The 13,497-nt window shown below is 36.5% G+C and overlaps 1 protein-coding gene across 1 annotated transcript in view; it reads left to right on the top strand.

Moving 5' to 3' along the window:
* LOC119529487 (UDP-glucuronosyltransferase 2A3-like) overlaps nucleotides 1-7,216 on the top strand; it is a 48,901-nt gene extending 41,685 nt beyond the window's left edge. The window contains exon 6 of the mRNA XM_037829927.1: nucleotides 6,073-7,216. Coding sequence (XP_037685855.1) covers nucleotides 6,073-6,352 — 280 coding nt within the window. The 3' untranslated portion in view covers nucleotides 6,353-7,216. The remainder of the gene's footprint in view (nucleotides 1-6,072) is intronic.
* Nucleotides 7,217-13,497: the final 6,281 nt, after the last annotated feature.

Below are 13,497 nucleotides of genomic sequence, written 5' to 3'. Positions count from 1 at the left end.
ATATGTCTGCCCCCACAAGTTTGGATCAAAGAACATGCCATTTTGTGGGACATAATACATCCAAAATGGCACATTCCACCCCCAGGATCCCAAAAAAGACATGATCTTTCCATATACAAAATACATTCATCCCATCACAATATCATCACAATATCACAAAAATGTAAATCATTGCAGTAACAGTAGGTAAGGGCAGGATGTTATCAAAATCAGTTACAGGTATGGTCTGTCCTAATGCAAAATTCCCCTTTAGCTATGGACACGTGAAACCTAGAACAAGTTACCTGCTTCCAATATAAAAAGGAGGGACAGTCATAGGATAAATGTTCCCATTGTCAAAGGGAGAATGTGAAAGGCAAACAAGGTTCACAGGATCAAAACAGTTCCTAAAACCAACAGGGCATAGTTCACTAGACTTCAAAGTCTGAGAGCCATTTTTAGAATGATGTTGTATCCTTGGGGCTTGTGGGAATGGGAGTCCAACCCTTTCAAAAGGCTTTCACAGCAGCCCTTTTCTTTACAAATGCTGGGGTGAGTGCTCCAACATATCCACACATTGAGGAGTCCACCTTCTTCTCAACCCCAACTTCCTCAATCATCTGGGTGCCACCTGGTCTCTGTCTCTCTGGGGCAAAGGCTCTCCACTCTCCAAACAGTGCAGTGATGGCCAGGCCCTCCTCAATTCCTGGGAAATGTATCCCACCCTCTCTGAGCCCTGGGGTGGCAGCATTTTTCCTGAGCATCCAGGCAGAAGCCCTACCATCTACCTCTGGAACAAACTCACCCTTTCCATGTGCATGCGTTGCTCTGGTCTCCTTGCCTGAGATTTCTTGGCTTCAGACCTTAGCTTCCATGGTTCCACATTTGAAGTCATTTTTCCTTCAATTTGTCCCTTCTCCATCCCCTCCTGTCCAGTCTGGCAGTGGCTCTGTTTATATACATCTTGCAAAATAAAAAAAAAAAAAAAATTGTTGGCTTCACATGAAGCACACAGGGGTCAAAACCGTTAGACAACAAGAGTTTCCACAAATCCTTTCTGGATTATTCCATCTCCAATCCTAGCTTGTACTGAAATGGCTGGCTGGTTCCATGTTTCATTAAGTCCACATGTGGGGCTGTAGCCTTTGAGGTTTCACTTTCTAGAAGCCCAGAGTTTTCCAGACCATCAATTTCTGGATTCCTTTTCACCCAAGAGTTCATTTCTCAGCTTATCCCTCTCCTCTTGCATTTTATTATAAGCTGCAAGGAGAAGCCAGGCCACACTTTCAATATTGAGAGTCAAAATCTCTTCAGCCAAGTATCCCAGCTCATTGCTTTTAAATTCTGCCTTCCATCCAACAGTAGGGCTTAATTTTGCCAAATTCTCTGTGACTTTAAAATAAGGAGCACCTTTCTTCCAGTTTGCAATGACACATTCAACATTTCTGTTTACGGCCTCATCAGAGCTATCTTTGGAGTCCATATTTCTACCAACAGTCTCTTCAAAGCCAGCTAGGGCTTTTCTATCAAGCTCCCCACAATTCTTTCAGAAACTTCCTCTTATCCATTTAAAAAGCCTTTCCAACATGTTTGGTATTTGCAAATTCAGAAGCACTGCACTCCTGGTACCAAAATCTGTTCTGGTTTTAAAATGAATTTCTCCCAGGCAAATTCTGGGCTAGCAAAAGTCTGCTTTCAACAACCATCTCCAAAATGTCTCTCTCAGCTGCAGCACTGAGCTCTTTCTCTCTGAGCTCTTATAGGGCTCCAGTAAGCTAATCAAGATCCAAACTGAATGGGCAAGGCCACACCTCCATGAAAATCATCTAATCAAAGTTATCACCCACAGTAGGGTGTGTCACATCTCCATGGAAACAACCTAATCCAAATATACCTCAAGATTGAATGTAAAAATCATGGCTTTTTCTTGGGTGACATAATATATCCAAACCAGCACAGGTAGCATTGACATCTTAACATCTCATCTTCCAATCCATGAATATGGAATGTCCTTTCATTTATGTAGGCCTTCTTTGATTTCTTTTAACAATGTTTGGTAGTTTGCTGTGTACAGATCCTTTACATCCAAGGTTAAGTTTATTCCTAGATATTTGACTCTTTTATTTGCTATTGTAAGTGGATGTTTTTCATAATAACCACCTTTTATAGCTCATTATTAGTGTATAGAAATATTGCTGCTTTTTACAAGTTGATCTTCTATGCTGCCACTTTGCATAATTCATTTATTAACTCTAGTAGCTTTGTTGTAGTTTTTCAGGACTTTCTAAATATAGGATAATGTCATCTGCAAATAGTGAAACTTTTATTTATTGCTTTCCAATTTGGTGCCTTTTTTTCTTTTTCTGACCTAATTGCTCTAGCTAGAACTTCTAACACAATGTTGAGTAACAATGATGACAGTTGGCATCTTTGTCTTGTTCCTGATCTTAGAGGGAAAGCTTTCAGACTCTCACCATTCAGTATGATGTTAGCTGTGGGTTTTTCATATATTTCTTTTAAAATGTTGATGGAGCTTCCTATGATACCTACCTTTTGAAGGGTTTTTATCAAGAGAGTATTGTGGATTTTGACAAATGCCTATTCTGCATCAATCAAGATGATCATGTGGTATTTCCCTTTCAATTTGTTGATGTCATGATTATATTAATTGATTTTCTTGCATTGAACTACCCTTCATACCTGAGATAAAACCCACTTGGGTATGGTATATAATTCTTTTAATGTGTTATTGGAATCAATTCATAATAATTTGTGGAGGATTTTTGCATCTACTTTCATTAGAGAGATTGGTCTGTAGTTTTATTTTCTTGTAGTATCTTTCTCAGGCTTAGGTATTAGGGTGATGTCAGCTACATAGAATGAATTGGGGACTATTCCCTCTTCTTCAGCTTTTCTTGGAAGAGTTTGAGCAGGATTGGTGCTAATTCTGCTTGGAATTCTTGATAAAATATACCCATGAAGCCATTTTGTCCTGAGCTGTTCTTTGTTGGGAGATGCTTGAAGACTGATTGAATTGCTTTACTTGTGATGGTTTGTTGTGGTCTTCTATATTTTCTCGAGTTAGCTATTTGTGTGTTCTAGGATATTGTCCATTTTATCTTAGTTGTCCATTTTGTTGGCATACAGTTATTCATAGCATCCTATTAAGATCTTTTATATTTCTTCAGGGTCCACAGTAATGTCCCCCTTTTCATGGGCCTCTGACTTCCTAGCTCTGGGACAAATAGCTGTTTGTGTGTGAAAGGTATCGCCCACACCAGATACTAAGGAGTGTTCTCGGGTTGGGAGAAGACTTTCCCATTGTGCTGGACTGTGCAGTTCTCACTGCCAGATCTGCAGCTGCTGTTGGGTTTTTAAACTAATCCATCTCCCAACACCACCCCCTAGTTTCTCCTGACTGCGGCATGGCTGCCAGTTCTCCAGCAAACTCACTCACTTGTTTCAGAATGCAGACTCTCAGTTTCACCAAGTGCATGATCCCTGTGGATTTAGCAGGCCTTGTCCAGCCAGTGCACACCTGGAACTGGTATTCTGGAGCACTTTCTGTATTTCACCTAGTGTTTTTCACAGAGACTTTTTGTGCTCTGTCTCTCCTAATCTACCATCTTAAAAAAAACCTCAGTAGAGTGTTATTTTAACAATTTATTTTTATAATTCTCAAATATATTTTATCACCTGTTTTTTTATCATCTGACTTTTGGTCTCTTTCTTTTACTTCACATTCTTATTACACTTTATATCCTCTCTTTTTTGAGTTTTGTATTATTTCTCCCCACTTTCTTCACCTTTCATGTTAATTTGTACATGGTTTTGTAGTTTTCAGGTCATGATTTCCATCTTGGTTTAAAAGCATTGCTCTGATATTGTAATGTTGCATTATATTTAAACTTGCCTTCATATTACCTTAGACTCAATTATGTTTTTCTTCATAGCCAAAACTTGAAGGGTGGATATAATACTTCATTCACTTTTCTGACACCTGAAATTCAGGGAGTAAGGGGAAGATAAACTTGGAATTTGTGAAGCTTTTAAAATAAAAGTTGGTTGCTTAAAACCATCCATTAATACCCTTTTATCAGGGTTTATTAGATCAAGAAGGCAAGGAATTCATTTCTAATAGGCAAGATAACACCTGGCTTGGATTAATCATAAAGAGTTAGCCCTAGTTGTTCCTTTTCCATCCCATCCACTTTTTAATCAACGAACTCATATTAATAGATGCATACATAAATCATAATTTTCAGGAAATTATAGACATCTAATTCAAGAGTGAGGAAGGGGTACCAAGTATTACTATAGTTTTTGGATGTTCATGAATGTTGTAATTGATTTCTAACATTTTAGAATATTACCATGCCCTCAGTTGATAGAAGGTATTTTTATTGACAGCTGCTTTGTTGTATCATTTTTTTATTCCACCTCATTATAATGAATATTCCTTGAAATGTTTTTAATCTGAAAGATGTTGTAGCACACAGTTCAGATTCACTTGTATTAATAGCTTTTCCTGAGAAAATACCTTAATGTTAACCCTAAACCAAATCCTGTCACTCAAATTACATGAGAACACAGGAGTGTAGGGTAGTATATATATGCATTTGTATTTATGTCCCATTCTTTTATTCCATAAAGAAAAGGAACACGGAAGAGTTTACATATATATATACATATATTTATACGGCATTAGTATCAATTATTAGAATATTATAAGATACATATACATACATATACCACATTAGTATCAATTATTAGAATACTATAAGACATCAGTTTAAGGCAATGTGTATTAATACACAAGATAATTCAATAATCTATTTTAATATGAGCATTATCCTTGCTTATTTTACCACATTACCAGGAAGGCATACTCTGTTGTTACTTGGTTTCACGTATACCATTTTATCAATCCTGTATATGTATATATACAATCATGAGTCTCTATTGTAAAAAGAAAAACTTTGAAAATATCTAATTTCAAGAGATAGGCTTTCATGACCACTATAGTTTATCAGAAAAAATATTACACTTAATTATATAGAATACCATTTTGATCTTTCCTGTGGTTCCATCAAGTTGTGAGGGAGTATGGCAATACTTTCTCATTACACACTAACAAGGAACACACAAGTAATTAATCCCTGATGCCAGACCTAGAGTACCATGTTCACTTGTGAATGAGGATTACATTCCCTTCTCCCCAGACCCGAGAATGTCCTTTCCAGAATTGGATACCTTTACATGAACCACCCCTCTTCTCTAATATTCATGTCATTAAGCCAGAACTTTTACTTCCAGCCCAAAGCAAAGGAAAGCTTCCTATTTCTGTGTCAGTCACCAGGAAACTTCAAGAGAAAACATGTCTTGCCTTTCAAATACAGAGACTTCTGTCCTGTGCTGTTGGGAAACAATTAGAGATATTAACTGTATGACTATTTCTGCTGTGATTCCCAATTTTATCAGAGACCCTCTAAGAAGGTGTTTTTATTGACCTTCACTTAGTCTTAAATTAGTCTTGTGTGCATCCTATCTTGGTACTAATAAAAGAGACACTATCCTTTCATCACACACACACAAGTGAGTGCAAAACAAGAAGTCTCACAGTATAATGACTTGGAAACTAAGAAAGTGACTCAGTAATGTTGACCACAAGTTTCCCGTGTCAGCCCTCTTCAACTAGACAGAACTTAGAGGACATACTTAGAAACTTTTTAATGGATTTTGTTCCACAATCTGGGACATTCACTGTCTGGAACTTGGGATAGTCCTGGAAACTGTAGTTCATACATTTCACAATTATTTTCCTGGAAAAATTATGATGTGCATAACTGTTTATGCCACTTTTCTCGTCTGTTCTCAAGTGCACATACCTGCCTACAATATATTAATCCCTTACCTTCCCCATTATACCTTTTTAAAGGTTGCATAACCAGCAAAGTACATCTCAGAGCAAGAAAGAAAATCGTTAACTCAACGTTTCTGTGACCCTTGTCTTGTATAACTTTTATAATATACGTCACATACATATCTGCAATAAAAAAAACCCTAATATCTCTGTATCTATATGCCCTCTAGTTATAAAGAGAATGCTATGAGGTTATCAAGGATCCACCATGATCAGCCGATGAAGCCTCTGGACCGAGCGGTCTTCTGGATCGAGTTTGTTATGCGCCACAAAGGAGCCAAGCACCTCAGGCCAGCCGCCCACGACCTCACCTGGTTCCAGTACCACTCTCTGGATGTCATTGGGTTCCTGCTGGCCTGTGTGGCAACTGCTATATTCTTGGTCACAAAAGGTTGTTTGTTTTTTTGTCAAAAATGTAGTAAAGCAGGAAAGAAGAAAAAGAGGGAATAGATACATTCATGTTTGTGAAATGCTTAAGTGGAACAATCCTGTTTATTCTAGTCACAATGAGCTTCATGAGAACATTTCACCTCCTTCTTTTCCAATTTCCCATTCTACTACCTCAGCCTAACAGTAGGGCTGAGAGTTCCACAAAATCATTAAGTAGTGTGTGTGTCCCAGTCATCCTTTGTCTTTTCCAGGAGTCTTTACCTTTTTCCTCCCACTTTCTTGACCCAGGGGCCCTAATAATTCTAATATGTTCTATTCATAAAATCAATATCTTCATTTTTTAACATTAAGTGATATACTGACTAGCAGTGTGCTGACTCCTGGACTCTTGGGAAGCATACAACAGGTGAGCTGTATTCAATGGAGGCGGGGATCTCAGAGGAGTAAAATTCACAAGTTCTCTTACACTGGACTAATCAGGGCACATCATAGAAGCTTAGACTGTTATGAGAAAATTAATGATTTTTTTTTTCCAATAAAAACAAACCTTTCTCCTTGCAACATGTTACTGGGATTAGAACATAAATTGATAATAACTGTGATAGGGCATCACATTAGGAAAGATTCATGATATTTCTATAAAGCTTATCTAGAATAGCATGGCCTAAATTTCTGTCTTTAGCAACAAATACTCTCGTGCTCTCTGTGTGCAATGAGCAGTTGTTGACACTGCTTTCAAACAATAAAAAGAATCAGTGAGTCATTACTTTTTCTCAAGAACAGAATTTCATCAACATATTTTTAGTATTTTTTTATTATTATTAAGATTTATTCACATACTATACAAGCATCCAAGGTTGCTGATGTGCTCACAAACATTGAGGACTGGTGGTTTAATATGCTGAACCCTCTATCATGGGACTTGCCCTTGAGAAGCCTGTTGCCACAAAGGAGAGGGTAGGCCTGCTTCTAACTGTGCCTAAGAGTCTCCCTCTGAATGCCTCTTTGTTGCTCATATGTGGCCCTCTCTCTCTAGCTAAGTCAATTCAGCAAGTGAAGTCACTGCCTTCTCTCTTCCATGGAACCTGACTCCCAGGGGTGTAAATCTACCTAGCAACATGGAATATGACTCCCAGGGAGGAATGCAGACCTGGCATCATGGGATGGAGACCATCTTCTTGACCAAAAGGGGGATGTGAAAGGAAATGAAATAAAGCTTCAGTGGCTGAGAGATTCCAAAGGAGCCGAGAGGTCACTCTGGAGGGCACTCTTATGCACAATATAGATAACTCTTTTTAGGTTTTAATGAATTGGAATAGCTAGTAGTAAATACCTGAAACTATCAAACTACAACCCAGTAGCCTTGAATCATCAACTTTTTAAAGTTGAACATATCATTTTGGGAGAAAAACTATAAAAACATATAGAAGTATTTTTACTAATTTTTTGAATCTTTTAATCAACCACTCAATTGAAAAATTCACCATTAATTGTTGACATTAAATTTAAAAATCACTAATATTCATCATCCCTTATCATCATATATAATCAAAGGTATAAATTGTTGTGAGAAAAGGGAAGAAATATTTACTGTGAAAATAAGATTATTATATTTTTTCCAGGCCCTAACTTCTGAAAAGGTAAACTCTTCAATATATTCTCATTGTGCTATGGATATCAGATATTAGATGACCTGTTTGACCAAGAATATGGCATATTAAATATTATAAATGTAATTCTCTAAGCTAAGGCAAACATTTATATTTTAGTCAATTTTTATTAATTACCATATCTTTTAAAGTTTGTGGTCCTTACCCTCTTGTAACCCAAATGACATACCTACTTAAAGATTTAACTTATTTTATAGAGTTTCAAGGTGATAAGTGGACTCTAAATGGCTTACTGACAATTCTGAAATTCTTGTACATTTTCATCTGATATATTTGAAACATACTACAAGTATAAAAATATCTATGCCAGGAAATGTATTTCCTCCTGATTGTGTATGTGACTAAAAATGAAAATAAATTTTGTAACATTTTCTGAATGCTGAAAATATATTTATTAAATTAAAAAAATGTGTGATCCATATTGACATTGGTGTTGAATTAATTTTATTGTATTTTGAATTAATTGCATGGCATTTTGTGAAGAGATGTTTGTCTTTGCTTTAATATCAGTATGTTCACTGCAATTAGAAGGCAGCAATAAACTAAGATGCACTGAGAAACAGGCTGGCCATCCCTTGCCCTGAGATACCCTCAGGCATCTTCTTTGGTTTCAGACACTGGCCTCCTAGTGCACACAGATAACTGCCACACAATATATACACCCTTCCTTTCTCCTCAATGCACATTGTATTTTGAAATCAACTGGAATCAGGGTCATCTTGGCATTGTGGTACATTCTGTTCATGCCACGCTTTAACATTGTATCAGAGAAGGTTGTTAAGAGTTCTTTTTTCTGTGTATTAAGTTTTAGATTTCTACTTGAACTCTAGACAGAAATATCATGCATAGAACTCAGAGGGCTATTCTGTTCTGTAAATATAAGATTGGATGCTCACAACATAGAACTCAGTATGTTATTCAGTAGTACTGAGGGAGATCACATGCCTAGGGAAAAGAGGAAAGATCAGTATTGTGATGATGACTAAAACTTCCTCATTTCCACATTTCATGAAGCTGGCAGAAATATTACAGAGAGAGAAAAATCAATCTACCATCCGGGATTAATATATTTTCCTGTGAGGGGAAACTGATGAATTCTCCAAATGGAGGTGACCAATACAATCATTCTGCTGTTTTGTGACTGGCTAGACCCTTAGAGAATGCTGTCATAATGGGTATCTGCTGTTAAGAATTGAGCATACGACAGCTGCAATAGCCAGATTAGTCTTAGTGAAGATAAGTCCATCATGAGAACTTATGAATAGTCTGTCCAAGCCACCATTGTTCCCATGCACATGATTCTTTGATAAAGTTGTGGTGGGTCTGTAGAAAGAGACTGAAATCCCCAGGAAAGCTCATCCAATTCTCCTGATCACTAACACACTTCTCTGCAGTGAATGCCTTCTGGTGGCATCCCCACTGAATATCAATATGTTCATTCTCAGTGCCTATTTCTAGAGGTGGCTCCACATAATTCTACTGCAGATCTTGTCACTAATCTACAGATCAGATTCTTCCCATGTTTTAATCAACCAGTCAATCCTTTAACAGTGCCCATGAAACTGTATATCTGCATCTCAAGCCATTTGTCAAAGAAAGTAGATATTGAGATATGCTGTTCAATGATTTGTACTCTCAGAAGATTTTGCTTCCTCCCTATATTTCACAGCCATCTCCAAGTGGAGCTATATCATAGACCACCTCCTGCTGCTGCTGAAATATCATGTAGTCTCATATTGGCAGTGGCAATGAGTATTTTTTCTCTTCTTTTACCTGGAGTTTCCCACAATAGTGTAGTTAGGGTTTGAGGGAGATTGACTGAAAGACATTTATAGGGTCCATGACATTCTAAGACACCTGCTGAGACACTTATTTTGCTTGTCTGGACATGCTCTTGCCTGATCTCATACACACCAGTTCCATTTAATGGTATAATCCTGCTTTTACTATTCAGTTATATTTTTGTTGTTATCACAATATACTGGGCATCTCAGGTATCATACTTATGTAGTGCCCATGGTCAGGCATTCAGTCTCTACAAGAGCTCACCAACAAGCCAGGAGCTGATTTTCAAATTCAGATTTGTCAGAAATAGTAGGCATGTATTTGCTTCAAGATTTAAGATTCAAGATTCCTCTAACAGAGTTTGTCAAAGGCTTATTTAACATTGTATCTGCCACAGTCATAGCAGCACAGTCACAACTGCCTAATTTTAAGATTAATTTCATAGTATACTGCTATACAAGCTAGAAACATATGTATCATATATGTGGATTTATGACATATAGGGTATATGTATATATCTATCCTATATAATAACAAAGGATGGAACAATATAAGGTAGGTTTTCCATATATTTCACCCAAAGCATAAAGAGATTAATTAGTCAATGGCACAGTTACTTGTAGTTTAATACACTCTGATTAAAACTCTGCCATGTGGATTGTTTTGGGTAACTTTTCTGACCAGGTCTATGTTAACTAAAGAAATCCTTGAGGCTTCTATTATTCTACTTTCCTGTTATTCCCACTGAAATTGGATATCCTACTTCCATTGAATCAACTCCCAAATTCATCTGTAAACTATAGAAGGAAGTCATCATAAAGATTTTCAAGAATGCTGATGTTCCTCTCACTGATGCATTTCATATAGTCAAAGGTAGGGTGAAATGGTATCTGAAAAGATTGTACAAAATAAATCCACTCTAACATACACATCTCCCTCAACCTATAGACACTTTTTTATACAGTGTAACAATAGGTTCTGACATTTAAGTTTAATAATAAGCACAATTGAGTCCAGCCTTTATTAGCCAACATAGCTGACTGATGATGACAGTTAGTGCTTAGCCCAAAATATTAGCTATGAAATCCTGGATAAATTACAGTTCTCTAAACCTGGCTGAGTCAAACTTACAGGTTTTTTGTTTGGGTCTAACACCATGAAAAATAGGTCTCTAAATTATTCTACCAAATTTGCAAAATTTTGCCTTTCTTTTCATTATAAGCTAGTTTCTCCCCAAGCAGGTTTTATGATTCTCATGCTCAGCTAAATGGCTATTCTTGAAGTTATTAAAAAGTGTTTGAACAAGACAAAATTAGTTTCTTCAGATAGAGGAGGAGTATCTACTGCTCTTTGCAAGGGAAGCTCAAGGAGATTTAAAAGTATAAACTTTTTAACTCTCTATGAAACCCAAATGACCTTTTCTAAATCTCATGGCTCTTTTCATTTCTAATCAGAGCCATATTATAAACTAAGGAAAATTTGTGATTTTGTGCCCTTACCAAGCATTTTAATTCACCAGCACAATTAGATATGGAGACTGAAACTCAGTCATGGTTTCCCTTCAGCTGTATGACACAAGAGATATTTTACAGCTTCCATAGATGATTTTGTTGCTTCACACATGAGTTTTGAGTCAATGGCTCTCAGATAATTTTCATTTCTATTTTTGTGCTTTCCAACTTAGCAGCAGTCATCTCCTCCTAACTTCTGCTGGAACCGTCATAATCAAGTATCTAATTTAAGCTCCCCAAACAAACCCACTATCAGTATTTTGTAATGCTTTGCAAACAATGATAACTTCAGGAATCATGATACCCCTCTACAAAATAGATGACTAGCTTCATAATTTCCTCTGCAAGGAAGACATCCATATTTGAGTCAAATATAAGAGTCATCTTAGACTATAAATGAGAGTCTCTTGCCTGGCCCCATGCTAAGTACCAATACGGAATCATCGGGCCCCCTGCAGATAACAAAATCACTCCAGATGTTTCAAATAAAGAGATTTTAATGAAGGAATACTTACAAAGGTCTTGGTAATGTTAAGGGAACAGAAAGAAATGGTACAACACCCAGAGATAAGCAATCATTTTTCCTTCCCTTCCTATCTTTCAAAGTGTTTTCAGCAAGAAGGAATGCTGAATTTTGTCAAATGCATTTTCTGCATCAATCGAGATGATCATGTAGTTTTTCTTCTTTAATTTATTGATATGGTGTGTTATGTTAATTGATTTTCTTATGTTGAACCACCCTTGCATAAATGGAATAAAACCACTTGGTCATTGTGTATCATTCTTTTAATGCACTGCTGGATTTGGTTTGCAAGATTTTGTTGAAGATGTTTGCATCTATAGTCTTTAAAGGAATTGGTCTGCAATTTTCTTCTCTTGCAGTATCTTTGCCTGGCTTTGGTATTAGGGTGATGCTGGCTTCATAGAATATTAGGTAGCTTTCCCTCCTCTTCAATTTGTTTGAAGAGTTTGAGCAGAATTGGTACTAATTCTTTCTTGAGTGCTTGGTAGAATTCACATGTGAAGCCATCTGGTCCTGGGCTTTTCTTTTTTGGGAGTTTTTTAATGATTGATGCAATCTCTTCACTTGTGATTGGTTTGCTGAGGTCTATATCTCTTCTAAAGTCAATGTTCGTGTTCATGCTTTTCTAGGAAGTTGTCCATTTTGTCTAAGTTTTCTAGTTAGAAATATAACTATAAATATGTTTGAATATAGTTATTTGTAGTATCTTCTCATTCTTTCCTTTATTTCTGTGGGGTCAGTAGTTATGTTCCCCTCTCCTGTTTCTCATTTTATTTACTTGCACCCTCTCTCTTCTTTGTCAGCCTAGCTAAGGTCCATCCATTTTATTGAATTTCTCAATGGACTAACTTCTGGTTTTATTGATTCTTTCTATTGTTTTCATGTTCTCAATTTCATGTATTTCTGCTCTAATTTTTGTTATTTCTTTCTTTCTGTTTGCTTTGGGTTGTGTTTGTTGTTCTTTCTCTGGTTTCTCCAGGTGAGCATTTAATTTCTCATTTTTTCCTCTTTCTTCTTTCTTAATATAGGCATTTAGGGCAATAAATTACCCTCTCAGCACTGCCTTTGCTGCTCCTCATAAGTTTTGATATGTTGTCTTCTCATTTTCATTTTCCTTGAGATATTTATTGATTCCTCTTGTAATTTCCTCCTTGACTCAATAGTTGTTTAAGAATGTTCTGGTTAGCCTCCATATATTTGTGAATTTCCAAGCCTTTTGCCTTTTATTGATTTCCAAATTCATTCCATTATGACCTGAGAAACAGTTTTGTATAATTTCAATCTTTTAAAATTTACTGAGATGCTTTGTGACCCAACCTATGGTCTATGATGGAGAATGATCTGTAAGCATTTTGAGAAAAATATGCATGCTGCTATTGTTGGGTGCAATGTTCTGTAAATGTGTTAAATCTAGTTCATTTATCATTTTGTACAAAATCTCCATTTCTTTATTGATCTTTTGCCTAGGTGTTCTATCTATTAATAAGAGTTGTGCACTAACTTCTCTATTCAGTGTTGTCAGTGTTTGTCTCATGTAGTTTTGGTCTCTGGCTCATGCATATATATTTATAAATGTTATGTCTTCTTGATGGATTGTCCCTTTATTAATACAGTGTCCTTCTTTGTCTCTTTCAGTTGTTTTAAATCTGAAGTCTAATTTGTCTCACATTATTATAGCTACCCCCACTCTTTTCTGATTGTTGTTTACATGAAACA

Source organism: Choloepus didactylus, chromosome 3, assembly GCF_015220235.1.
Source record: "Choloepus didactylus isolate mChoDid1 chromosome 3, mChoDid1.pri, whole genome shotgun sequence".
NCBI classification, from domain to species: Eukaryota; Metazoa; Chordata; class Mammalia; order Pilosa; family Megalonychidae; genus Choloepus; species Choloepus didactylus.
This window is presented reverse-complemented; position numbering and strand designations above follow the sequence as displayed.